The 27,723-nt window shown below is 34.4% G+C and overlaps 2 protein-coding genes across 3 annotated transcripts; one reads left to right on the forward strand and one right to left on the reverse strand.

Moving 5' to 3' along the window:
• The first annotated feature begins 4,100 nt into the window (after positions 1-4,100).
• LOC145635959 (tRNA (guanine(9)-N1)-methyltransferase-like) lies at positions 4,101-15,604 on the forward strand. Its single transcript, XM_081687378.1, has 3 exons — positions 4,101-4,632; positions 5,502-5,861; positions 15,119-15,604. The coding sequence occupies exons 1-3, from the start codon at positions 4,129-4,131 to the stop codon at positions 15,470-15,472; spliced, it is 1,218 nt and encodes a 405-aa protein (XP_081543504.1). The 5' UTR covers positions 4,101-4,128; the 3' UTR covers positions 15,473-15,604.
• Positions 15,605-18,126: 2,522 nt separating this feature from the next.
• LOC145634746 (uncharacterized) lies at positions 18,127-27,318 on the reverse strand. 2 transcript variants are annotated; one of them, XR_014113525.1, is made up of 11 exons: positions 26,757-27,318; positions 25,690-25,767; positions 25,427-25,468; positions 25,222-25,327; positions 24,108-24,166; positions 23,971-24,012; positions 23,790-23,894; positions 23,617-23,704; positions 22,262-22,308; positions 18,586-18,789; positions 18,127-18,357 (listed from the first exon to the last, which is right to left on the reverse strand). XR_014113525.1 is itself a non-coding variant. In XM_081686134.1 (10 exons), the coding sequence occupies exons 1-10, from the start codon at positions 27,273-27,275 to the stop codon at positions 18,712-18,714; spliced, it is 1,164 nt and encodes a 387-aa protein (XP_081542260.1). In that variant the 5' UTR covers positions 27,276-27,318; the 3' UTR covers positions 18,435-18,711. The 2 variants fall into 2 exon arrangements, 1 of the variants encoding a protein (XP_081542260.1); XM_081686134.1 differs by lacking the exon at positions 18,127-18,357 and having other exon boundaries at positions 18,435-18,789.
• Between the last annotated feature and the right edge of the window lie 405 nt (positions 27,319-27,723).

Here is a 27,723-nt window from a genome sequence, read left to right on the forward strand (position 1 = left end):
GGTTCATATAATTTTTATTGATGTTATAAGCATGAGAATGAAGCTATATAAGTGTCTATGTACACGAAGAATAAATTGTGTGTTGGTGCCTTCGTGCACTTAAGGTATTTTTAATACCGAGGGATATGATTTGTGGCGCTCTATGCGTTTAAGGTGTCTTTGACACTGAGGTAGATTAAAAAGGGTTCAACATTAAATATTATGTGTAGACACCCATTTGTGTCTCCCCAAAACCAAACCCAGTGATGAGTACCTTTCGCGTCGAATCATAATCGAATGAGGTGAAAGTGTGGAAAGTTTAGTGTTGCGGATAGTTTTAATTTCTTTTCTCTTCTCTCTATTTTTGAAAACTTATTTTAAAAAAAAACAGCCAATCCAGTTTGGTTGGTCCATGATATGGGTCCAATAGTAGTGTAGGTTGATGGGGCTTGACAAGAGCTTTCCAACGATATATTATAAGCCCAATTCCGATGAACATTGAGGAAGTTATGACCAATTTACTAAACTGGGCCCGGTTTGAGCCTTATATGCGGCCCAATGATCTAGGGGAGGGCCTAATATAGATTTATCATTCCTAATGCAATTATGAATGGTTTTAGTCTTCTAGATTCTTCTAGAAGGTTCTTTTCATTCCTAATTCAATTAGCATTGATAAATTGACTTTTGTTGACTTTTCAGAGTTTTAATTAAAATCAAAGAGCATTTTTGAGGAAAAATACGATTTTATCCTCCTGTACGGCAATTTTTATCTGATTTTAAGAAAACGCGTGATTTTCTGAATCAGCGCCAAACGCCAGCTGTAGCGCCTGGCGCTAGCATTGGCGCCTGGCGCCAATAGCCAGCGTTGGCGCTAATTCAAGTTTATGTGCGCCAGAACTCTGTTCTGATATTTTATCTTTTTGGCTGATTTTCTTTATAAATAACATCGTAAAAACTCCGTTTTCATTCACCAACTCTCATCAAGATTCTCTTGATTACTCTCTCTCTCTCTTTCTTTTCTAAACTAGCTTCTCTCAAATATAAAAAATTCCGCATTCATTAGACTTAAGATACACCTAGCCATATTCGAAGTTGCCTTCGCCCTAGACGTGAAAGGTTTAATTTCTGAGGGTTTGGTCCCAAATCTCTCTTTCCATTGTTTAATTTAATTGTTTGTTTTATTATTTTCCTTGAAGTTACTAACGTGTGTATTTTGTTATTAGAAAGAGGTACGAGGCATCAAAGTAAGTACTTTAATGGTTTTTATTGATGTTATGATATAGAGTTCATGCTTAGGTTGTTATTATGATTCCTAGTATCATGTCTAGGGTAATTTTAATATCAAGTATGATTAAAAGTATGATGCCTTTTATTTTCTTCCTAATATTTATGATTGTTAGTATCATGTTAGGGTTAAAGATTTGACTTTTATTGTTTAGTGACATGCTAGGGTTTGTTATTAATCTTGTTAGTATCATGCCTAGGATCTTGCTATTATTATGCTTTAACATGATTTATGATTATTAATTATGATTATGATTATAATTGTTATTATGACGATTATTATTATAATTTTATTAATTTTATATTGATTATTATTATGTTGCTTGATGCTTATTTATTTTTTATTGCTTGATCACGCCTTTTATGCATGTTTAAAGGGAATTTGTACTTGTAATCACGCTTAATAATATGATTAATAATCTTGTTTAGGGTTAATTTGATTATAATTTAAGTGATCGCCAATAATAGATTTATTTTTGCATTAATATTCAACCAACATAGATAAACAGGTTTAGGGTTAACCTATTGATTGCATGTTAGTCAGAAAGCGCACATGAATATGATCAGAATAAAGTAGAGGCCTATTATTAGGGCAGATTCAATCTCTTTTAGGTTGGATTTGTACCTTCATCCCCGAACCCAATTTGGTTCAAGACCTTATGGAGTTGACAATCTCTTGGATCATTAAGGGGTGTAACCTTCACCTCGTGAACGGTTTACAAGTTCCTAAAAAAAACTTGTTGGCGACTCTTTTGCTCTATCTTCTTTCCCTTTGGACGCCACCGTACTTTAGTGTATGATCATAGTGGGGTTCAAGCTAGGGAATATATGCTTGAAATATTCCCTACATTATGTGGTCACTAAATACTGAAGAATTTAATTGGTATGTTTGATTGATTGAATAATTATTGTTGATAGAATATTTTGCCTTGAGAGTCATCACCAAGTTTAATAATATGTAAATAACGTAAAGTGAAAGAGATTACGCACCAAAACTCTTGGAATGTATATACCTTGAATATGAACTTATGGGGGGAGTTAAGTGACTTTATATATGATCATAACTTCTACTGGAGTACAAGACGCTGTACATTCCTTTTATTTATTATTATGCTCCACCACCTATGTGTGGTTTTGATGCTGGCACGGTTAGCTCCCGTGTCAATAACCTTTTTGGGGAGGTAGAGTTGGAAACCCGTTTGATGCGTAATCAACACTAAATAAATTATTTACTGTCTAGATGAAGAGTCATGTTGAATGTTGTGTGTGTTTGTTAACAGGTGCATTAAGTAAGTGTGTGTTGATAGGTGAAAGCATGTTAGTGTGTTTAATTATGCTTATGTACTTAGCTTTGCTGATTGTGTGTGTGCTTGTGTGTTTTGGCCATGTCTTTATCTTCGCCCTATGATGACCCATTTTTAATGGAGAGTAGTGGAAACAAGTAGAGATAAGCTTTTCAGGTATTGAAGCATATTCATGACGGGACATGAGTGAAGAGCGAATCATGCTAGTTTTCATTAGTTACGATGTGTTTTATGCTATAATTATTCATGAGATTATTTATATGTGGAACTAACATCAAGTTTTGGGTTTCGGTTTGGTTTTAATAAGGGCCTTTAATGGTTCCAAATTGTAGGTTGATTTTTATTTGACTTCGTCTGTTTTTGGTTTTAACTTTACTTTCGTTTGGTTAAATTTTGAGTTGACTTGTTTTGAACGGTTTTTTTATTTTAGTCTTCCGCTGTGTATCTTTGATAATTGCCTTAGCCGTTTTCACGGTGGCGGTAATGTCTTGGATATTCCTAAATCGTATTTTAAAGAGTAAGATAGGTATTTAAATGAAAGGAATTTCTAGGGTGTTACATGAATGGCTGATGTTAACCCTAAATCGGCCGTTTTTGGCCAATTTCGTGGCCTCCTTGCTCGGGATTTGGGGAACTATGGTGGGAGAAGGGAAGGGGTGGAGGAGGGGTTTTCGGGGGTGGGGGAAGGGAAGGGGTGGCTGGGCGGCAGTTTTCGGCAGCGGGGGAAGGGTTTTCGGGGATGGGGTCGATATTCCGGCGAGATGGGGGTGGGGTTGTGGTGTTTTCCGGGCTGGGCATGGGTGGTTTGTGGGTTTTTGTTTGTTTGTTTTTTTTTTTTTTTATAGCCAATTATAGGCTGACACGTGTCTGGGTAACCTACTACATTAGGTTGGATGACCTGTTGGGTGCAATAGAAATTAATACCCTATAAAGTTGGGAGTGATAAATAATCGAAAGTATGGATTAATTTGGGCGGACTAGGGAAAGTTCAGATTACTCTAAGTAAGGAAATCTTTACCTTAAATTACGCAATTATAACTTGTGCTTTCCTAATAAAAAACTTAAAAAGTTAATAAGGTAAACTAATTATGAATTATGGTGTACTTAAATGTTAGATTCCAAATATATTTCTTTTCTTATTTTATGTGATTGATTCTATATGAGACTAACATTATAAAACGGAGGAAGTATTTGTTTAGATGGATGGGGATTAAAAGAGAGTTGAAGATAGAGATTAAAACACCCCTTATTCCTCCATTTCTATAACTAAAGGGGTGGGTATAAGAGAAAGGGATAAAAAAATAGGTTAAAAATACCAAATTACCCTTAATGAAATTGAAAGGATATGAAAAAGGGTAGAATTTAATAATGGTATTTTTATAAATTTATTACTTATTCCTAATTTATTTCTCATATTTACCAAACATGGGATAAGAATTCCACCTATCCATTTCCTATCTTTATCCTCCCTCTTATTCATATCCCTCCAATTAAATGCCCCGTCAAGAGTCTAAAGTGTGAAGAACTCTACTTCAAATCAAGAAGTTGGGGCAAATGGTCCATGTTGAAAAAATTATTTTCATTATCAAGGCCACATTTTAACACTTTCTCTAGGTATCTCTCACACTCCCACACAACAATGGCCGACGACCCCACCACAACACCCTCCGCCGCCGACGTCGCCGTAACCGCCGAACCCATAGACTTAGCTCCACCGCAACCACTCTCGAAGAGCGCCCAGAAGAAGGTAATTAAGCAACAAAGATACGAGGCGAAGAAGGCGGAGAAGAAAGCTGAAGCAAAAGAGCACAAGAAGAGAGAGAAAGAGAGGAAACGGAAAGAATGGGATGAGAAGCTCGCAAACATGTCTTCTGAAGAAGAGAAATTGAAATTGATTGAGTCAAGAAAAGGGGTTCGAAAGGAGAGAATGGAGCAGCGGTCTGAGGAGAGAGAAAAGAAGTTGGAGCGTCTTTCTTGGGCTAAACTTCATGGTCAGAATATTGTTATTGATCTTGAGTTTTCTCATCTTATGACGCCTAATGAACTCAATAGCCTTGTTCAACAGGTCTCATTTTCCTTTCTTTTTCTTGGAATTTTATCTGGGTGTCTTTTGAATTTTTATGTTATTATGTTGAATTTTATGAATTTTATTGGGTTTCATCTGAATTTCATTTCTGGGTTGATATGAATTGTAGTTGTTCGAGTTTTAGGGCAATTTTTATTATACAATCAGGTATATCATACAGGCTAGAGCTTTATTTTTTTTTTTTGCTGATTTGCTTAGATGCGTGAGGTTTTACGTACTGTGTGTATGATACAATCGGATGTATAATGGACATTCTAGACTATGGGGTTTCTGATGCTGGTGCCTATAAGATCAATGTGTGCTTTAGATTTCTAAATTTATATAGCAACAACCATTTTGAAAGAGGAAAAAATAGGGGAATTTTAGGTTTCAGTAGGCAGACATCACTACCCCATATCAACAACCATTTTGAAAATTGGAAATGATGGTAGAAAAATGATTACTGTTGCTGCCAATATCCGCATGTCGCATATGTCTCCTTTTGAAGTTTTAACCTCTTGTACGAATGCTGAAACAGATGTGTCTGCGTTTGTAGATAGTCATGTGAAGCTGTCGCCCAGCTTTTGTATGGTCACAAAGTAGTATAGGATCACATTTTGTTCAATGTTGTGTACTTATCTCATGAGCTACTGTGCTGTTCTATCTTCACTTTCACCAGTATTGAGTGTATGATGAAAAATGAAGTTATGTTTCATAGGAACCCTGAACTCTAAGTGACATTGAAAACTTTGCTGTATGCTAAATGACATTGAAAACATTGCAAGTTTGCTTGGATTTTCACATTTGTGATTTTGTTGAATTAAGCTTCCTTTTTCTGAACTCTATCAATAAATTAATGCCAACTACAGATAATGTATTGCTATGCAGTTAATAATAGGTGCACTTCCCCTGGTCATCTGTGGCTGACTGGATGCGAGGGCAATATGGGAATCCATTTGAATAGAATTCCAGGATTTGATAAGTGGCTCATTGATAAAGAGAAACAGTCTTATATTGAAGCTTTGCAAGATCAGAAAGAGAATCTGGTTTATTTAACTGCTGATGCAGAAACCGTTTTGGATGATCTAGACCCCAAGAAAATTTATATCATTGGTGGTTTGGTAGATCGTAACCGGTGGAAAGGACTAACTATGAAGAAAGCTGAAGAGCAAGGCATTCAGGCAGCAAAGCTTCCTATTGGGAATTACCTGAAAATGTCCAGTTCACAGGTCAGTATTATTGTAGTTTGACCCCTCTCGTTGCATCAGCTTGTTTCTTTTGTTAGCTGTAACTAGCTGACCAGTTGTTTTTCTGTCAAATATGTTATTCCTTTTTGTCTACTTTGTTTGTTGTTGATTTGAAGTATAAATCTACATCTGGATAGTCTGATGTGATCACATGTCCAATAGGCTTTAAGCTTCTCATTCATAGTTCACTTCGCATATTAGTAGTCTCTCATAATTGAATCATATAAGCTTGTTATTCTAATTGGTGCTATATTTCAAGTTTAATTTGGGCTGAAAGTTCCTTAAAAAGCAGAAACATGCATAGTATATTATTCTATTCCAGTTTGATGCTGACTTCCTCAAAAGAAATACTAGTATCATATAACAATGTTTCTAGATTTGGGCAAAAATGTCTGATTTCTATGGGAACTGTAGAACAATAACGTCCTGAAATCTGTTATATACTTATATGTCTCATCTTTTTGAATTTTGGAAGGTTGAGTTGTGTGCGGACTTGACCCAAACATGTGTACATGTCATAGACGATTTTCCTTTTCAAACTCAAAAAGAAAAGTAATGAGGTTTTTTTTTTTTAATTTTTTTATTTTTTCCCTAAATATTATGTTGCTAAAAGAGAAAGCATTGAAACTTCTGTCAGTCAATTTTCAGCAATAGTAAAAGTAGCTGAGTTTAGCACCATCCTTTACCTAGAAACTTTTGTTAAAAGACATTTGGATGAGCATAGGAAATTCTCTTGCTTGGGGTCAGCTACATGAATTTTTACTCACTACTGCATTCTTCTAAGTGTCATATACTTTTTGAGCTGTGAAGTAGTGAGGTCCTACCTTAAGACCTTGTCCCTGCTCTTCTTTGGTCTACTTCTCCTTTTGCTATCCTTTGAAAAAATAGTTTTTTCTATTTGTTCTTTTGCTGAAGTCATCTAAGATCATTAATTATGAACAATATGCCAAACCTCACTGCTAGTCAATACATATTCCAGCTAATCAATATTCTTCACTGTCGTACATGTAGAATAATAGAGTATTAGTAAGTATATATCACTGCCAGCATGATGGACGGTGGTTATAATGCTGCCATTTAAACCCAGAGAAGACAGTGGCTTCCTCACTGCTAGTCAATACATATTCCAGCTAATCAATATTCTTCACTGTCGTACATGTAGAATAATAGAGTATTAGTAAGTATATATCACTGCCAGCATGATGGACGGTGGTTATAATGCTGCCATTTAAACCCAGAGAAGACAGTGGCTTTAGTGCACACCCATTTGAACCTAGAGAAGATGGTAGCTATAGGGCACCCAATTAAATCCAGAGAAGTATGTGGTGAGTGGTGACAAAATGGTGAAAAAATATGTAGGCTGCTAAAAGTACTGGCACATCTTAATATGCATGATTATGCCATAATGTAGAAGCAAGGAAACCAAAAGACACATGCTGAGACCATGTGCTGGTGCAGTAGCAAGATGGAGAAGTATCTTAACTTAGTAGTAGTCATGAGTAAACTAGCAAAGCTTCCTATTATTAGGAATCTTAAAGATATTTAAGGCCTAAAAACAAATGCTATTTAGATTAATATACTTGTGCGGAAGAAGATTGTTGCTATGTTCATTAGTCTAAGAGGTCCTTATGATGGCTTGTTTGGTAGGTAGTAATGAATGGTGGTAATGAGAATGAATTTGTACATAAAGTTGTAAGAGAAATCATTATTCATTCCTGAGGTAATGATACTTCAACCTCGATTATCAATTTTTCTTCACAAATTTTCATTACCTTCCGTTACCACTGGGGGAATATTGGATGGAATGGACACTTATGAAGAAAAACAGAAGTTGGGGAGTGAGATTGCAAAACTATGGACACTATGATGTAATTTACTTGCCTAATTATACTTAAATTCATTACATTATCGCCATTTTATAATTGGTTACCACAGGGCACAGGTCACCAAATTGACCTGATTGTGGTGATAAAAATCATCATTAAGAACGTGATTGTGCACTTAAACAGGACTCCATGTCTATTTTAAATTGGTGAATGGCATTCGATTGTGGTGATTGCATCTCCTAGTTGTGGGGATCGAAAAGGGGTCACTACGACACCCACAATGGCACAATGTTACACACAAGACAATAAACTAAGAATTCAATCTTATCCACCCAAATTATCACACAACCAAATCACCACATAAAAAAGGCAATAATGCAGCAGCAAGCCATAACAGGAAGAACAAAATAGCAAACAACACACACGAATTATACGTGGAAAACCCCTTCGATGTGAAGGGTAGTAACTACTGGACCGTTTGAGAAATCCACTTCTCCTATTGATAATTGAGGGTAAAATAAACCCAAATCAGCCATCTATAGATATGGTTGCTTTTGTGTATGCTTTCTTTAGCGTAGTTCTTTTCTAAACTCTACTGTTCTTTAATTTTGAACCTGGCTTTCTGCCAAGAAAAAGATTTTTAAGTCTTAGGCCTGTTTGCATTATTTAGGACCTATTAACTATTGCATTAGTATGGGGAAACTGTTTGCTTTATTCACAATGGCCTTAGCTTACAAATTAAGTGCAAATACAAAATTTGGACCCACTTTGCAGTATATCACTCTCACATTCTATACTGCCATTACTATCCATCAAGTATACAACTCAACCAAATCTATCTTGTGTCCTAAACCCCCTTTTTTCAAATTAATTTTTAGATTTTTTATGAAAATAATAAGGGTAATAATTATAATTTTATTCAAAGATTAGTCTCACTTAATTAGAGAGAAGAGAGAGAGAGAGAGAGAGAGAGAGAGAGAGAGAGAGAGAGAGAGAGACGAGGGATTACCCCAATGGAAAATTGTTACTTTAATTTAGTGAGATTAATCTTTGTATAGTCAAAAACAAAAGAGGGGTTACTCAAATGAACAAATGAGGTTAATCATATTAATAACAAAGGGTTACTCTTATAAACAAACGTGCTCACATCATGTGCACATATAAGACTTGTTGATTACTGAATACACTAAATTGTATATACAAGACTCTTATAAACAAATTGCTCCTTTTAAATAGAAAAAACAGAAAATAACTTGGCATTACTTGCACCGATTGACTCGTGTTTTTCTCATAACTTTCCAAATTTATGTCATTTCATTTTAGAAATTACTTTTAGTGCTTTAAGGGATGTATGTATCAGTAGTGCATTACCCTACAAAATTAGGATTTGATGACCAATTTATTTTAAATGAATTCCAATTTATTTAACCATTTATAAATAATAAGATCTAAGCATGACACATGCTTTAGCTAGTTTCTATAATAGGCTATACAAGAGACTTGATCTAAAAGTGAGCCAAGCTTGAACCTTTGAATGTGTGTCCTTGTATCAAACGTCAGATGACAACACTAGAATTAATGTTCTCATTTGTAACCTTGTGTTTGGATAATGAAAAAGGAAGGAAAAGAAGGGGAGGGAAGAATGACGAGTTTTCCTTCCAAATCTCTATTGTTGGAGAGATCAGTTTCTTACAATTTAATCTCTCCATTTCTTTCTCCTCCAATTCCTTTCCTTATTTGTTATCCAAATGAAAGATGTTCCTCCCCTTCATTTACCTTTCCTGTCTTTCTCTCCATCTCCCTTTCCTTTCTTTCTCTCAATTTTCCTTTCCTTCCTTTCTCTTTATTTCCTTCAATCCAATCCAATCCAAACAATGGGTAAAACTAATAAGTATCATTTAAGAATTTGGACTCCTCTATTTTTCTGAAATTCATAAAATGTGAGTCATATAGAATGTTAGTTATTATCAATGAGATTTATGCAGAAACTTTGTAAAGTAAATGTCTAAACTAACTTGCCATTGCAGAATCGGAAACTTTTATCTTCTTATCAGGTTAGTTAATGCTCGAGTCATATTTGGGTTTTAAAACTGCTATTGGTTGAAAAAATTGGAATATAAATTGGTCATCTATTCCTATATATTCTAGGGTAATGCTATATGCAATCCTTAAAGCACTAAAAAGTGGTATGAATTTGAGAATTTATGATAAAATTACGCGTAAATCGGTGTAATTACTTCCAAGTTAATATTAAATTTTCTTGTTATTGCGTTTTCGTTGTTTAAATATCTAGCTTAAGTAAAATTATGTAGTACGCAATCACTTGGAGAAAAAAAAGGTATAAAAAATTATACTATGGTCATGCTTAAAATGACCATTACTATTCTTAAATCCTATTGGTTGATTTTTTTTGTTTATTTTAAATGCGGGCTTATTTTTTTTTTTTATTTATTTTTATTTTTGATTTTCTATTTTTTTTTTCTTTTTTTAATTTCTGATTTTTCGATTATTTTTTATTTTCATAATTATATTATTAATTATCACTTTTTTTAAAAAAAAATCCGTAAATAAGATTAAATTAAAAATATTAAAATCAAAAAATTGTTCTTCAATGTTTTAAGGTTCTTCATTCATGGATGAAATTAACCACCAATCCATGATCTTTGTCCCTTAAATTCATTCACGCATCGACGGAGAATGAACACGTTTCCCGATTTATAATCTTAAATTTTCACTTTTTTCAATAATCTGGGTTTGTGGAGCAAATCTTAGAAGAAACTGTAAAATATTCTTCAAAACTTTGTTTGATCCAAAAAAAACGAGGACGAAATTTTAAATTTGGTTTTTGTATTAGGATTCACCAATATGCTTACAGGACCTATAATAAACAGTTTTATTGTTTATTCGTCTACGACCGTAAAGAGTTTTGTAATAATAAAAAAAACCCCGAAACATTTGGCGGCGTCGTGGGAAGAGTACCTCTAAGATGTTGTCTCAAGAGACTGTTTGCCTCCTGAAGAAAAGCAGCTGACGGTTGAGGTCCATTCGGGCCATGACACATGTTCTGTTCCATAGGTCGAAGTGTATATGGCTGAAGATGGATCTCTTAAAACCATAGCAATTTTCATTAGATTATCAATGCAAATTCAATTTAACTATTAATAGCTCATCTGAATGAAGACTTTAACAATATGTGCCAAGCTTATGTCATTAAGTATTTATTTGAAAATGTGATTCTATTAATTAAATATTAAAGAACAACGACCTATAAATTATTTATTTAATATGGCACTAGCGTGATTTTATGAATTAAAAAAAATAATAATACTATAATATTATTTTCCACAAAAAAAAAAAAAAAAAAAAAAAAAGCTAATCAATAATTATTTATGGTTAACTTAACAATTGAGGTCTAAATTTCGTTTAATATTTGACAAAAGATTGTCATGCCAACTTATGTTACAAATCTTATAATATGTCAATTTAAAAAATCATGCCTTCAATAAATCGAGTTATTATAGTTAATTACTTATCATTATAAATTGTATTCTATATATTGATACTATCAAAAGTGGTAGAATATAATATTTAGTGATCCTAAATTAGGTTCATATTAGAGATATATCAATTAATATGGTTCCAAAAAATAAATATTAAATATAAATTTTAAAATATAACTTTCAAACAATAAATAATACATTACAATTATTACCGAATCTATGTATTATTTAATCCCAAAACTATTGAGTTTAATTTAAGTGTTTGACCACCAAATTTGTTTGTTAAATTAATTAAAAAAATAATTTAGATTATCCCATTACAAATAAATGCATGTTATAATAACAAAAAGAATTACATTAATAAAACGCATGTGAGTATGTGACATGATTACAACAATTGAAGGGAGCTACTCAAAGGTATGACCGTTTTGGGATTAAACTTAGAACTTTTGGAATTAAATTATGTATGGAGCCTATATTAATTGTAATGTATTATTTATTTTTTGAAAGTTAAAATTTAAAATTTATATTAACATTTTTTTGTTTTTGGAATCATATTGATTGATATCCTTTTTATATAAACCTAATTTAGAATCACTAAATATTCCATTCTACCACTTTATTAGGATGGTATCAATAATATACAGAATACAATTTATGATGAGAAGTAATTAACAATAATAACTCGATTTATTGAAGGTATGATTTTTTAAATTGACATATTTTAAGATTTATCACATAAGATTCGTTAAAAGGCATTTAAACTTAAATTGTTAAGTTAACCATATATGAAATTGTTGATTAGCTCTTTTTTTTTTTTTTTTTTTGGGAAAACAATATTATAGTTTTATTTTTTTGATTTGCATAAAATCACGCTAATGCTAGATTAAATTAAATATACATAGGTCGTTTTTCGTTGATATTTAATGTTTTCAATCACATTTCTAAATAAGTACTTCATGACATAAGCTTGACATATATCGTTTTATAATGTAATGACCTATAATGTATACACAATTTGCATTGATGATCAAATGAAAAATGTTTGATGATAACATAAAAATAATAACAAAAGTCATAATCATAATATTTAATATGATTACAAAACTCTTTATGGTCGTAGAAGAATAAACAATAAAACTGTTTAGGTAATGTCCTATTACGATCAAATAAGGTTTTTGAAAAAAAACTATGTTACGATTTCTTCTTTAATTTGCTTAACGAACCCAGATTAGCAAAAAAAAACTTAAATTTTTTAATTTCGATTACATAAAATTGCAAATTTTGCATCCCTTGGTTAAGATTGTCCAATTAAAATCTATTATTTTAGGATTAAAAACCAACCCAAATTCCCAAGAACCCATATTTTAGAAACCTTAAATTTCGCATATCAATGTAGTCAGGGCATATCTTTAATCTTAGATGATGCGCGAGTGCATATCAAGACAAAAATCATGAATTGGTGGTTAATTTCATCTATGGATGAAGAATATTGAAGAACGTTGAAAAACAATGAAGAACCATTAAAAAAATTAATCTTATGTTTGGATTTTATCAAGAACTGATTTTAATAAAATAATCTTGAAAATAGAAAAAGATTTTCAAATAATAAAATATTATTTTCCAGAAAATAGAATTGATTTTTAAATGAAAAAAAAAATTAAAAAGGAGGTTTGAGAAGCAATTTTTTTTAAAAAAGAAAGAAATATCAACCAATAGGATTTAAGAATAGTGATGGTCATAAAAAGGATGACCATAAGTAGAAACATCCAAGAAAAAATAAAATTTACTGCATTCAATTATTAAGGTTATTATATAGAGAAAAAAGTAGTCCATAGGATGTACACTATGTTTGGTCGTTTGGATAACAATAATGAAGGGTACAAGAGGGGAAGGAAAAAGAGGAAAGGAAAAGGGAAAGGGAGGTGAGGAGAGGGAGAAGAAAACCTTCCATTTTCCTTCCAAATCTGTCCAACAATGGAGGGATTCGATTTATTAAAAGTGGTAAGAAAATGGATCCTAACAATTCCCTCCCCTTCCCTCCTTGCATTAGATATCCAAACAAGGGAGGATGCATCCCTTCATTTCTCTCTTCTTCCTTTCCCTCCATTCCTCACTATCCAAACATAACGGTAGTTTGCTTTTAAAATATATATAATTGATCCATTATTTCTAAAATATTCCCTATTTCAATATATAATAGGAAAAATTGAAATAAATAACCCTAACTTCATCTTTCTAAAATAATCCCACCTTAAATTTATTTTAAAACAATCCCACCTTTGACATTTAATCAAATTCACCACCCTAAAAACCTTTTGCCACCTACAACCCGACCCATTGTTGCTAGCCCCACCTTTGCTACTACCCTCACCTATTGCCTCATGAGATGCAACCTAGCCCTGCATCATGCCGCCCTGAAACCCTTTGAAACCCAGCCCCACCTTGAAACCCCAAGGGGTGGCAATTTTGGGTTAGCTGGTTGAGTTCGGGTCAGATTTTGGGTTGTGCTTAAAAACTATCAAGAATAGTGTAACACATAATATTATTACCAATATCAAATTCTGGTTAAATTGGGTCGAGTTCGGGTCGGGTTATCGGATAGGTCAGCCTACCCCCAACCACACCAAAAACCCACTTCGGAATTCTTACTAGTCACCACCGAAAACCCCACCCTCATCCTTAACCCTAAAACCCGCAGTGACGTCAGTAACCCTACCCCACCTCAAAAACCCCTCCCCCGAAGCAGTGACATAGACACACCACCCCGGGGAAGGGGAAGACGGAGACATGGGTTAGGTTGTCGAAGAAGGCGGGGGCGAAGATGGGGATGGGGAGGGGAAGGGGTGGTTGTCCATCGGGGAAGCGGAGGGGTGGGGAAGGGTTGTGTTTTTTTAATTATTTTTGTTTTTTAATTATTCAAAAAGAAAATAGACCTGTTAGAAGTCAACACGTGGAAAACAACCTAAGAAAATTGGTTACCTGACTAGGATCGTTAAAAGATCTTTGCAAACTACGTAAATTATGTTACTCTGACACCCTGCTGCTGTGTCTGCAGTCGGATCCTACGACACAGCACCCAAATATATTGTGGCCTTATATGAAATATTATAAAAACTAGAGTGTTGCAGGGATCCGACACTGTGTCAGACACAACACCCAATCCAAAGCTATGCAACATAGATTGTTAAAGGTGGGATTGTTTTGAAATATATTGAAGGTGAGATTGTTTTGGAATAAATTGAAGGTGGGATTGTTTTGGGAGGTGGGATTATTTATTTCCATTTTTCCTATATAGTGTTGAACATCTCTATTTTGGATATTTGTGGAGAAACTTTATTTTGGAACTCCTAGATTTTTCTGAATTTCATAAATTACTTGTTATTAATGAAATTTGTGGAGAAACTGGATAAAGTCTGAAGTTATCTAACAGACATGCCCACTGAGAACTTGCAATTAGATATCAGGGCAATGAAAGCTTTGTAAAGTAATAAAAGTCCTAACTTGCAACTGTAGAATTTCCTGGTTACTCTTATCAACTTATCTTGGTGTTGAATAAACTCCCAAGCTACTGGAATATAAGCTTTCCTGAAGTCAATATACATCAATCATTTAGGGGAACTGGGGAAGTAACTTTATTTCTGTACTCGCTGAATGTGAACAATATTGGTGCCTCTTGATTGATGTGATGGCCATTATGTGGTAACACTTGTATATTTGAAATGCATGCCTAGAGATCTTCATTTCAAACAGAATTGGATTGCAGTTTATTAATTAATTCATGTGCAACCACATAGGAACAAGAATCAATGATATAGGGACTTAGTGAATACTTTCTTCTTCTAATGAAAAGGTAAATAATTTTCTGTCTATACTCTAATTGTTACAAAATTGAGGTTTTTTGTACGTATAGGTCCTCACTGTTAACCAAGTGGTGGAGATACTTCTCAAGTACTTAGAGGTGAAAGATTGGAAGGCTGCTTTCTTTCAGGTGATTCCTCAGCGGAAACGATGTGACACAGACTCAGGTGATCATGATAAAGAATTAGAAGAGGATGGGAAGTTAGAGAATGAGAGTTGTGCAGAGAACCAAAAGAAAATGAAATTATCTGAAACAGATTCTGAGGGAAGTGAAAGAGCAGTGGAAAATGGTGAAAATGTGAAGGATATTGTATCCAAATTGAGGGAAGATGCAGATTCAGAGGCAAGTAAAAGGGAGATAGAAGTTGATAAAAGTGAGAAGGATAATACGTCCTTACAGAAGTAAGATGTCTGATGAATACAGAGTAACAATATGCTTCTCGTTTTTCTTTGATGTATTTCATTTAACTTTTTCTCCCCTTAAAGAGGAAATCAGTTTTGGATTAATCTAATTTTCCTCAACCCTGATTAATTTTGATTTGCGAGTTACTTATTTTTATTTGCTATAATGCCTTGGCGTTTGTGTGGTTTTACCTCTTTCAAATTAGATGTGGCATCCATTGGGAATCAACCCCACTCCTGAACTGGGTGTCACGAACCAGCTCATTGCCAGCAGAAAACTCCCAAGCGCTAACAAGAACGCCTCCATCCGAATTTGATGATGAAATTCGTTGGAAATCCAGGATTTTACTAGCTAGTGCTATTGTCTCATTGGCAGATTACTGAAATTCTGAACACAGTTTTGAATTGTTGATAGACAATAACCTTGGTTTTCATTGCTTATAAAACAAGTTGTACACTGTACGTAATTAGTATAATAGGACTAAATTAATTAGTACTCCGTAGTTGATTATGATTTATGAGTGCATAGCTGATTATGGATTTAGAAGTTTGGCAACCAAATGTTTTCATTTCCTTAGGATCGAGCGATAGGGTGCCTGCCTACAGTTAAGAATTGATCATCTCCAAAACGAGGAAGTCAAAAAGAAAGTTCGTGTGTATGCCAGCGTTATGGCTTAGCCAACCACTGCTTAGGTTGCTTTTACAGCAGAACTCTCCTCATGGCAGGCAGAGGCCAGGAGTTGGGAGGGAGCCCTCTTGAAGATTAGTTCACCCGAGGCAGTACATCGCCCGAGCCTTACTTAAACGTAAAAGGACGCTGCACAAGTAAGGCTTGCATGTTAAAGATAGAACCGGACGTTCCCCGACAGGGGCCTGCCAGCTCAGGAAGCCAAACGCCCGATACCGATAGAAGGGTCTTGGCTCTTCAGAGTATTTTTAAAGATGGCATTAAATTACGTAATCAGATTTTATATTTATAACCTTCTTTGCCATGTAGTTTGACTGTAACGGTATTATAGTTGTTTAGATATTGAGCCATTGCCTGTTCCAGCTATGGTTTGGCTCTTGTGAGATTTTCTTAGACCTTTGTAAGGCTTTGGACCTTTGTTTGATTACCATTAACAGAAAGGCCTTTGAATTGACATTTGATGATACGTTAGTTTGTAGTTTTGAGAAAAGATTAACCTAATATTTAATAAATCTCTTTTTTTTCAAATTTTTTTTTTTAAAAAAAAAATCAAATGAACAAAACAAGAATAAAAGTTCGGAAGTGATTTGTTATGGAGATTCTCCCTATGGCCATAGGTTTAGGGCGCCATCAATCACTTCCCTTTTTTCCTCGAGGAATTTTTAGTCCATAACACAACAAATTTATTGACACTCGCTAAATTTTCAACTTTGTTTGCAGTTCTCTCTATTTTTTTTTTTTATAGGATTTTTCTATATAATGACCTCGTTTTTTTTTACTTTTCTACGTTGTCCCAACATATATCACTTTCTACACTGTAACCCTAGTATATTTTTTGTTTCCATACGGTAACCTTGTCGTTAAAAAATTCTGCTAGTGCGGCTCACTCTCCATTATTAGTATTTTTTTTATCGATTTGCGCGTTGAAAAATATTCCGTCAAAGATTTCGAGGGCTATTTTGGTCCTTAGGGATCCAAATTGAGCTTAGACTTGGCAAAAAAATAACGTAAATGCCTCATTTTGTGTGTTAAAATGTGAACACGTAAATCAAGACATTTCTTAATAAGCAAACGAGGCATTTACGTTATTTTTTTGCCAAATCTAAACTCAATTTGGACTCCTATGGGCCAAAATAGCCCCCAAAACCTTTGATGGAATTTTTTCAATGCGCAAATCAATAAAAAAAATACTAATAATGGAGAGTGGGCCCCACTAACGGAATTTTTTAACGGCAAGAAAAGTGATAAAAAAAAAAAAAAAAAAACAGGGTTACTATATAGAAAAACTCTTTTTTTTAATTAGTGCTCCATTTTGACTTTATTGTTTTATCTCTCTCTTTAACTGACAAATTGTGATTTCTTGGCCAAAAAGAGGTAATTCGTATAATACAATGGAATATTGAAGTGGTTAGCATCACTTGTAATTGAAATTTTTTTGCACAAATTCAATGAATATCTATCAATATGCTAGACAATTTTGCTCAAAATTTCTGAGTGTTTGTCAAAAATGCCCTTATTATGACTGGTAAAAAACTAAAAACTCTTTATACTTCTTGTTCAAGAAATTGGAAGAAAATTAACAATTTTTCTCAGTCCATCTTGCCTAAATTCTGTGTTAAGAACATAGGAAGTAAACGTTATGACCCAAGACCTTTGCCTCCACGCCAAGAGTGACTTTCACCTTTCCTCATTTTCTCCATCCACCACCCAATCTACATCGTTTGCATATTGTTTGTATCAATCACTTCATATTCATCATTTACAGTAGCCCTTGTCACAAACATGGCTGAATAGGAGAAGCTACTTTACAAATGAGTTGTAAAGAATGGAACCAACGATAACTATATACTACTTGACACGGCAGTTAGCACGATTTTGCATATACTACTTGATACGGGAGTTAGTACAAATATAGTTGGAGACGACGTGACTTGATAAGACCTTTGATCATGTGCACCAAAAAACAGATAGACACCAAAATTGTTTCTAATTAATCATACTAAAAACAATTAATTATAAGAATTTCATTATTAGTCTCTAACTATCCTTCAGAAAAGGTGAAATATTTCAGACATAATACAAAACATCATGGTGATATTATTGGAAGTAACGGACTTGGATAAATTTAACAGACCACCAAATTCAATGTCCACTGAAGCATATGGGCTTGACATTGGATAGCTCCACTCTATCGAGTCTTTCTGTGAAAAAAAAAATATATATTTTGAGTTGACACTACAAAATGAAATTATTACATTCCTGTTTATAACTGCAAGTCAACATTGAGCTCTTTGCTCTTTAACCGGATAAAAACTCGGTAATGAAATTTGTAACCAAAAACCAAAAGGGGCATCCCAGTCAGGCTATCACTACTCTATGACATATGATACGAATATCAATTTCACTTGACATCAAGTCTTATCTCTTACCATCAGCACTAAGATACACGTCCATCTTGTATAGACCAGCTTCTCCTACATCTGATACCTCTACAGAAAAATAGTCATCATACCAAATAGTGCAACAGTTTGTGGCTTCTAAAGATTAGTACATTATCACTGTGGACGCAATTTGACATACTGATCGGCAGCTTTGGATAACGACTGTATTGATATAGGAAACCCTGGACCCATCTGTGCATGGGAGACACAAACCATCATGGTATAAGAAAAAAAATACAAGTACAAGCAACTTAGCAGCACCAATATATTAAATGGAATATACAATTGCATAAGCGCAAGTAGTGCATAATATCCCATCACTTCACAATAACAAAAGAAAACAAACATGTAGCTTTCTTTTTTCATTTTGAAGGCTGGTGTACTATCTCATAAGGCAAAAGTTTTATTTCATAAGGCAGAAGTTTTATTTCCACTAATATAGCCTACTTTGTGCAGCTAAATTGGGTAGCGGATTGATGCATTCACCATGCGAATCCTCCTAAACCCATAGTAATGAATAAACGAGCAACAACCTACTAGCATCAATTAATCAAATTGAAGTTTAAAATTTGTGAAGAATAAGGCATTGGTGCACATCATGTAATCACTGTCCTAGGATTGCCTGAGCACATTCTGTTAGCAAGTTTCATAGTGAACCTAAAATCACCCCCTTACAATTCTTTATGGTTTCAACCTAGAGAGACTTCGATTTGTAATAGTAATCTGACTATTCTCCCACAACCAAGTTGTTCTGCTGCAAGTTGCAACTCATGTGGGTCTTTCTTGAGTTAATAAAGTGTGCCACATTTATTTGCCCACAACTCTCTACAATCTCATCCCAAAAGTTGTTTGGGCACTTAATTAGTAGATTTTAGGTATGAGGTATGGGTTTAGAATGGATAAACCCACACCTAATTTTTTTTTTAGAAAATTTCTTTTTTTATCTCATACCTCAAAGCCGCAGGGTATGGGGTTTAGAAACCCAAGGGAGAGGAGGGAATGACTGATACTATACCTTCAGGTATCAAATAAAAGGGAAAAAAAAAAAAAAAAAAAAAAAAAAAAAAAAAAAAAAAAAAAAACAATCATCCCCAAACAATAACCAGATATATACGGAGTAAGAAACAAGTTCCAACACCATACGTCCATACCAACCTGGTTTCATTCCTGATTCCAAATTCATACTACTCTTTTAACGAAACACCCCCTTAGGAAATTCTACAATCACTAAAATCAATACTCTATTTGTCCCTAAAAATAGTTCCCGTATTCCTTTTTAGGCGTCCCTAAATGATGTTCCCATTTCTTTTTTTACCATTTATAGATACCACAAAAAGACCAAAATAACCTCACTTTACTTTGTCTTTATTACCTGAAGTAACCCAAATAGCCCTCATTTGTCTCTAAAACTTTGTGCCCCCACTCATATGCATGTACTTAATTTTTTTACATGCACTTACTATTGGTGGTCCACTCAATTTTTAGTACTTTTCTCTTTTTGTGGCACTTTATGTACTTGCTTATCCCTTTTCTTAATTCCCGTGAAATTTGGCATACAGGAACTGAATTTAGGGGCGGAGGGAGTAATTGGTTTCATGGAAACAAACAACGGTGATCAAACCATGAAGTCACCTCACATCCTCACCAGCTCAACCATTTTGACTATTTGTCTAGGTTTACAGATCCTTCAGCTTGGCACAAGTGCCATCAATAAACCAAACCAGTTCATAGAGCTAAGTGCAGTTTTTAGTTTCTTACACTTCTTATCCAATAGAAAATAGATTCCATTGAAAATAATGATGCCATAAGGCATGGCAGAAATATCACAAATGGCCACAAACAGTGGAACCAAGTAAGGATATTGGTTTTGAGAGCTGATATATCTCCCATCTATTTTTCTTTCTTGAGCTAGACATCTTGGTGTTCTGATTTTTGAAGCTTTGAGCTTAAAGATTTGATTATTATCAAAATAATATCCTTCGACCACAATTTCAAAATGTGTTTTTATCACTGTTTATGATATTAATGTTCTGTATTTTTTTTTTTTTTTTTTTTTGAATAGATATTTCACAAATATTTGGGTTTCTAACAAAAAGGTTAAAAGGCTTAAAGCTATAAATTGTCTTACTCTCTTATATATAAAAAGTCATTCTACCCTACTGTAATACCCTAGCTATGAGTTGCACAAATGACAAAATACAAAAAGCTTTGCATGGGAATAATCCTAGAATAAAGATCACATGATTTAATGTTTAAACACAAAAAATATGCCTAGGCAATCCTTGGACAATGATCACACGATGTAATGAGCACCAACGTTGCACGCACCTCAATGTGCAACGAAAAAGGTAGATTTGATTCACAATGAATAAGTAATAACTCAAAAACGCATCATCCTTAATTGTAGGTGACATAGGCATATAAGCTAAACCTAAAGTTGCTATAATTAGTCCACATGTCCAACAACCAGAATAAAGACTGCTACAAGCATTAGGAAATGAGTTCATTCATCCCCTAGGAAATGTGTGAAACTGCAACTAAAAAAAAAACTTGTGGGAATTATGGCCAACTATTTCCAACTAAAACAAGAAAACTAAATAAGAGCCCCATCACTAACCATACACTGCTCAAACTTGCACCATGTAAAACCCACCACCTTAAGGGTAAAGGTAAAGTCATTCAGCAATCTAAGACAACTCAAAAATTTTCCTTAGACGCAAACAAATTAAAGGCTATTTAAGGATAAGGGTTATTGGCTTGTCAACTAAAATAGTCTCATAATCTGTAATAAACTAATTTATATGAAATTTTCTTAGTTAGCACCCCCACTTTTATAGCTTAATGGTGGGAGTTCTATAGTTTAAAAAAAAAAAGGGTTCATATATGCAATTTTTTATTTTCATAATGTATATATACAAAATTTTCCTAATCTAACAAAAGAAATATATTATTAAATATGTTTAATACGTGTCAAGGATCATCATTGGTTAACAAGCATCGACCCACAAGGCCACAAAAGTCAAATATTGTAAAGCACGTTGGCAAGAAAAGATTAGAACATTGCCAGAAACATGATCCTCCTAATCCTCGTAATTCACTTTTATATCAAAAACCTGTTTTAAATTGGGTATGAGGGAGAATGTCATTAGAAAATGACTTGGTAGTTCAAATGTGCATGAGAGAAGTGGAAAAAAATAGTTCAGAGATAGAGAGAGAGAAGGGAACCATTAGGTTAACAATAGAGGTGATTAAAGAGAGAAATGTATGACATTTTATTAACGAGTGTTTCCATCTTGCTCAAGTGCTTAGTTGGGAGAGAATCAAGCCACTTGAAAGCTTGAATATCATTTAGTATTTCTGTACTTTTCAAATCAATCAAAACTCAACTTGTTCTTCCCTTCAATTCTGTAATCAATTTCCAGTTTATCACAATACCATAAAATGGAAATGAGCAAGAACAAATTGTAGACTTTTAGTGAAAGAATGTAAGGAGATATAACAATTTGTATGACAAATCTGAAGTCTAAAATATTTACCCCCAACCCCTTTATAAGTGGAGGGCCAGAACAGGCAGTTAAGCATCGAAGCACAGATTAGTCCACAATCATATACCAAGGAACAATCTCTGTAGGAAATGTTACAGTACATATCACTTTAAACTCACCGTGCTACATAGATGGAAAGAGTTCACATAGCCAGCATATTTTGAAGCTGCAAAATACAAGAGCATAAAAGCGTCAATTATGACATGCAAACCTATGGGCTAATCTCCCATTCTGAGTAAACCAATCATTATAATTAAAAGACTTTAGTAGGCATGCAAAAACCCTCAACACGTATGACATTGACACATATCCATCAAATGACAAACCAACCATACAGAATATAGAAACAACTAGAGATCATAGGCATTCTAAGTAAAACAATCATTATAATTCAAAGAATTTAGTAGTCATGCAAAAACCCTCATCACGTGTGACATTGACCCATATCCATCAAATGACAAACCAACCATACAGAATATAGAAACTAGAGATCGTAGATTAGTAGGCATTCAGATGGCAGATCAATTGGCCAAATTGAGCAAAGGTACATATTGGCATATTGCTAGTTTCTACTAATGAAATGCATTTATATGATTGGCCTCTTTGGTGGTTGCACGGGGTTCTTTTTAATGTAAGGTGCTCTACAGGAGACAGTCTTAAGGAACTCATCCTTTCCTATTGTTAAAAAGGTGTCCATCTTCTTTGTCCCCACTCAAAAAACCAGGCTTTGCGACTAATAAGCTTGAGATAGCAATTAGAATACATAATTAGTGAAGGTATGTTCATTTCGCCTGATATAAGTCCATTACAACCTAAAGCCAAACAGCTCCTATGCCATGGAGATATGAAGCTTTGTCATAATATAAAGAAAAAATACCAGAATTCATGATTATTTATGAAAAGCTTACAGACTTACAGTATACAGATATACACATCTCACTTATTGTGTCTCAAAAGCCTCAAGGCAACATAGAGTCAAGACGCTGTAAACATCTCATCTATTGTATCTCAAAAGCCTCAAGGCAATATAGAGTCAAGATGCTGTGCAGCTTGTATCACAAACTTACTTTAATACACCCGTGTTATGATTAAATAAATCTAAATATATTATCTAATGTTTGTAACAAATTGTAAAGATGAAAATTGTTACAGAACAGAGAAAAAATTTGTTTCTACAGAAAACTATAGAGCCACCTCGTCCACTATTATCGAGGGAGCAGAAAATTTTCAGAGACGACCTTGGCAATATTTAAAAAGAACCTAGGAGGCAAGGACAATATCCATCCCTCAGCCCTAGACCAAATCCTAGAAGAAGGAAGAACAACATCAAAGAAAGGAGAGGGTAGAGGTGAGCAGTAATGCACGTTCAAGAAAATACGGAAAAAGAACAGTATTAAAGAAAGAAGAGAGGAAAAGTAAGTATGAGCACACAAGATAAGCTATACAATGCAAATAAGAAAATCTGGTAACTTACTCTTCTTTAACCCTGCAGGCTTTGCAAGCAAAAGAGCATTCACAAATGCACCAACATTCGCTTGCAAAGCTTCCTCGGGAAAACTCACCTGCACATGACAGGCTCTACAGTAAGAATGTAGTTGCAGTATAAAAATATAAGAATATTGAGGGAGCAAAGGTTTGACATCATACCTTCCCCAACCCCACATGAACAATAGCATCCTTCATTCTGAAATCAAGCAACCCCTGCTTCGCTTCTTGCACTGCCGCAGCAACATTGTTGGTCACAGTACCTTTCTGAAGAATTGACTCTTAGTACATGAGATTCAATCATCAGCTACAAACAATTTTGAAATTGGTGAATGAGATTTACCTTGGCATTTGGTGTTAGGCCACGAAGAATTCTACCTATTTTCTGAAGAAACAAAAATAAAAACAATTATTACGAAGATAAATGGTAGTCTTATGATTCGCTCTAGACAAAAGCAAAGTGGCAAACTATCATCTTACCGTCACACGCTGCATCATTGAATGAGTGGCTATACATTTGTCAAAATTGATCTTGCCACCTGCACAGAATCAAAGATGGAGTGTTGGTGGAACATAGCTCAAGCAGAATCCTTTTCAGTAAACAAGAAACAGAAATGGGAAATTTCAAATACAAGAAACTTTATAGACATATTTTTTATAACACATATTTCTAATATCGATATAAGAATATAGGATAAACTGTAACAAGATTACTTTCAAGTACAATCTAGACAATATACTTCAGAGCCTCATTAACTAAATGGACTTTTCCAAATCGTTACACATAGACATTCTTATACCAGAATTTGATATCACAGAGAAAGAGTGCTATACAATATAAGGGGTACTGACTAGTAAGAAGAATCAAACAGAGTAAGAGAGCACTGTGCCTCACATTGCTAAAGCACATAGGGTCTGCCAGGGGTATGAAATCCGCATTACAGCATCATGAAGGTTTGTTTAGCTTACCACAACTTGAGATACTAGGCCACAAAAACCACAACCATCCCCACTGCCCACAAAAATGGTTTTCCAACCATAATCGCAATCTTAATATCATCCTAGAATTAAAACCATGGGTGTGCCTCTTTATTCACTCTGAATCTTGAGTTACATGAGGTGATGATGCTAGCACCATGAACCAATGTGCACTACTTTTAAAGCTAAGATAAAAGTAGTCTTCCTCTCTCTTTTACTCCTCCACCCCAAAACCCTAGCCTCAACCCCAATAATCAACATCTTCTGCAGTAACTAATTATTTGGCCATAGTTTTCATGCTAATAATATTCATCTCTCCATCTGTGGCAGTTCTTTTCCCATCTATTGATTAATATCTCAGATTATCTTTATAGAAGATTATTTTTTAAATCATTACTTATTAATTATTCTAAATGAATTATCTGATGATTGTCTCTTACTAGTATTTGCAATAATTATCAAGATAGATCTCCATCAAAAGAAAGTTATTTGAGATCATTAAACCCCGTTGCAGGTCTCATCACTACACAGAATAACTACAAATGGCACGCAAAAGTAAAATTAGCTTTCTTAAAACAGTGGATTTATTAATAATGTTAGAAATTAAAATAATTACTAGTTCTTATTTCTTCAATAAGCTCATCTGCTCCAACAATATCAGCTCCTGCAGCTCTTGCTTCCTCAGCTGCAGCTCCATCAGCAAAAACAGCAACTTTGACAATCTAAAAGAAAAAGGAAATCTTAGGACCAAATTCCAACGAGAGTTTTTAAAAAATGGAAATAAAAATAAAAAGGTCTCGTGCTTTTCATTATAAGAGTACCTTGCCAGTACCATGAGGCAGCACGACAGCTCCACTAACACCCTACATTTCAGTGTGATACAGCATTAGCACCAACCACAATAGCATAGCACGCACCCAAAAATAAGCACCAGCATAACATTTCCAGGGAAACTATACATAAAACATTTTGACGAAAAAGAAAAATGTCTGGAATCTAAATACAAAAAACTGTGCCGTATTGATCAAAAAAAAAATTCTATCCTATGGATTCCTATCTAGAACACAAAGAAATCTCACAATACCAAATCACTTCGGCGTCGATCAATGCCCAAATTTACATGTGCTTCCAGAGTTTCATCAAAGTTTCTCTTAGCATTAGCCTGAAACAAATTATGAAAGTTACTACAGATACTGATCGCTAATTTTTATTAAAAGAAACAACGAAGCAGGAAATATCACAGATCAACGAAAACTAGGTGAAGAATAATAGCAACATCAACCATTAAAAGCACCAAGTCCCCAGGGAAAAGGCTAGCATAGTAGTAGTTACAATATATAGCTATTGACAACAATCAAAGGTTATCCAAGAAAATTTTTATTCAACCACTCAACAGGATATTGCGAAATAAACTATACTCAAACTCAATAATATTTAACTAGGAGGCATCTGCTAATTTTAGCAATGAGTAACCACCTAGTCATATGATCATATGTCAGGCTTTAGCAAACACGATCACCATGGCATTTGCATCAAAACCTACATGATAGTTAGACCACCTACCAAACAATGAAGGCCAATGTGCTTCTAAGAAGCTCACAGGAACCTTGACAAACATACTTCACAATGGGTGTATTCTATTCGGCTAATATACTTCAGTAAATCAAATTTCAGTACAGCTTACTATTCCACCAACTTGAAATTAAATTATATTTAGCAGAACAAATTACTGGAGTGGCTTGAGCAGATAGCCTCCACTGGCAAGAAATCATGTTTACAGGCTACACTAACTCAGCAACCACGGAAAGCAACAGCGAATGAGCAATAGGGAGGCGGCAACTAAAGAGGCTATCAACTTCCAGTCAATTAGGTTATATGACCATCATTCCACCAAATTAATCAACAAAACTAAATCATATTTCAACATCCAATTAGTTCAGTCCTTAATATATCTTTTCATACATTTAATTAATATTCATACAATTAACATTCATAAACAATGCCGAAAGATTTCAATTGAAATTCCAATTATCACATCCCAAGATCAAAAAAAAGCAGAACTCTAACCTTACTAAAAAAAAATCAAGTGACTAATAATTTTTTTTCATAAATTCACAAAAATAATGAATGTAAAGATGAAATGTAGCAAACCTTGACTTGGCGAATAGCTTCCTGAAGATCAAAAACCTTTCTCTCACCATCCTTCTTCTCCACCTTAATCAAAGTAGGAAAAGGAACCTCTTTCTCTTCTTCAACAACCCTAAAAACTCTCCGAACAGCTCGATTATTCGCTTCAATCGTTTTCGACTCCGTCTGCAGCTCCACTGTCTCCTCCTCCACTGCAACACGATCCTCCGGAAGCGGCGCAACTCTCTTCGAATACGAAACCGGTGTTATTGTCATCGGCGAATCCTTCAAATACCGAAAATCTTCTCGCGTCAAATCTCTCGCTGAAAATGCATCTTCCGACAAATTTGCCGGCGTATTTTCCGGCGGAGTTTTATCGGCGGGTTTAGGTTTTGGTGCGTAGGAGACTGGTTGGATTGGCGGAGGTTGTGGAGAGTTGTCGGAGCAGAAATAGCGGCGGTGGTGGAGGAAGAGGGAGGAGAGTTGGGAACGAGGGATTCGGCGAGTGTGAGTGAGGAAGTGTTCTAGGGCTGCGGCCGCCATTGATGGTGGTTGAAGGTGATAATGAGGTTTCGTAGTGCCGGGAAGTGTGAGAGCGAGGGGTTAACGTAGGGGTTTTAGCAAATACCAACACACTTTTTTTTTTTTAAATCTTTTTGTGAAAGTCAAAACCGGTGAAATGAAGCTTTCATTAATTTTTTTTATTTTTTTTTTTTAAAAAAAAAATTATGTCAAAAACCACTCATTAAAAACACATATTTTGTGAATAATCACCCACAATAAAAAAAAATTGTAAACAACACTTAAACTAAAAAAAAAATTGTAAAAAGTCAACCACTACCTAAATCAGGTCATTGACCGTCCTCCCCCGATGTTGACCACACTCCCCACCTCTAAAAAACCCCTATAATTCAAATTTTGGCCGCCCCTCCCCTTTGAAAACCCCTAACATTCATTCCCCTTTGAAAACCCCTAAAATCACGAGGAATGA

This window comes from Chenopodium album, chromosome 6 (assembly GCF_948465745.1).
Source record: "Chenopodium album chromosome 6, dcCheAlbu1.1, whole genome shotgun sequence".
NCBI classification, from domain to species: Eukaryota; Viridiplantae; Streptophyta; class Magnoliopsida; order Caryophyllales; family Amaranthaceae; genus Chenopodium; species Chenopodium album.

Excerpts from the sequence above, each read along its gene's own strand:
- LOC145635959 (XM_081687378.1), top strand. The coding sequence starts at position 4,129 with ATGTTGAAAAAATTATTTTCATTATCAAGGCCACATTTTAACACTTTC. Across the intron at positions 4,633-5,501 it reads TCAATAGCCTTGTTCAACAG|ATAATGTATTGCTATGCAGT; the intron begins GTCTCATTTTCC and ends TGCCAACTACAG. Across the intron at positions 5,862-15,118 it reads TGAAAATGTCCAGTTCACAG|GTCCTCACTGTTAACCAAGT; the intron begins GTCAGTATTATT and ends TTGTACGTATAG.
- LOC145634746 (XM_081686134.1), bottom strand. The coding sequence starts at position 27,275 with ATGGCGGCCGCAGCCCTAGAACACTTCCTCACTCACACTCGCCGAATC. Across the intron at positions 25,768-26,756 it reads AAGCTATTCGCCAAGTCAAG|GCTAATGCTAAGAGAAACTT; the intron begins GTTTGCTACATT and ends AATTTGTTTCAG. Across the intron at positions 23,895-23,970 it reads GCCTAACACCAAATGCCAAG|AAAGGTACTGTGACCAACAA; the intron begins GTAAATCTCATT and ends TCAATTCTTCAG.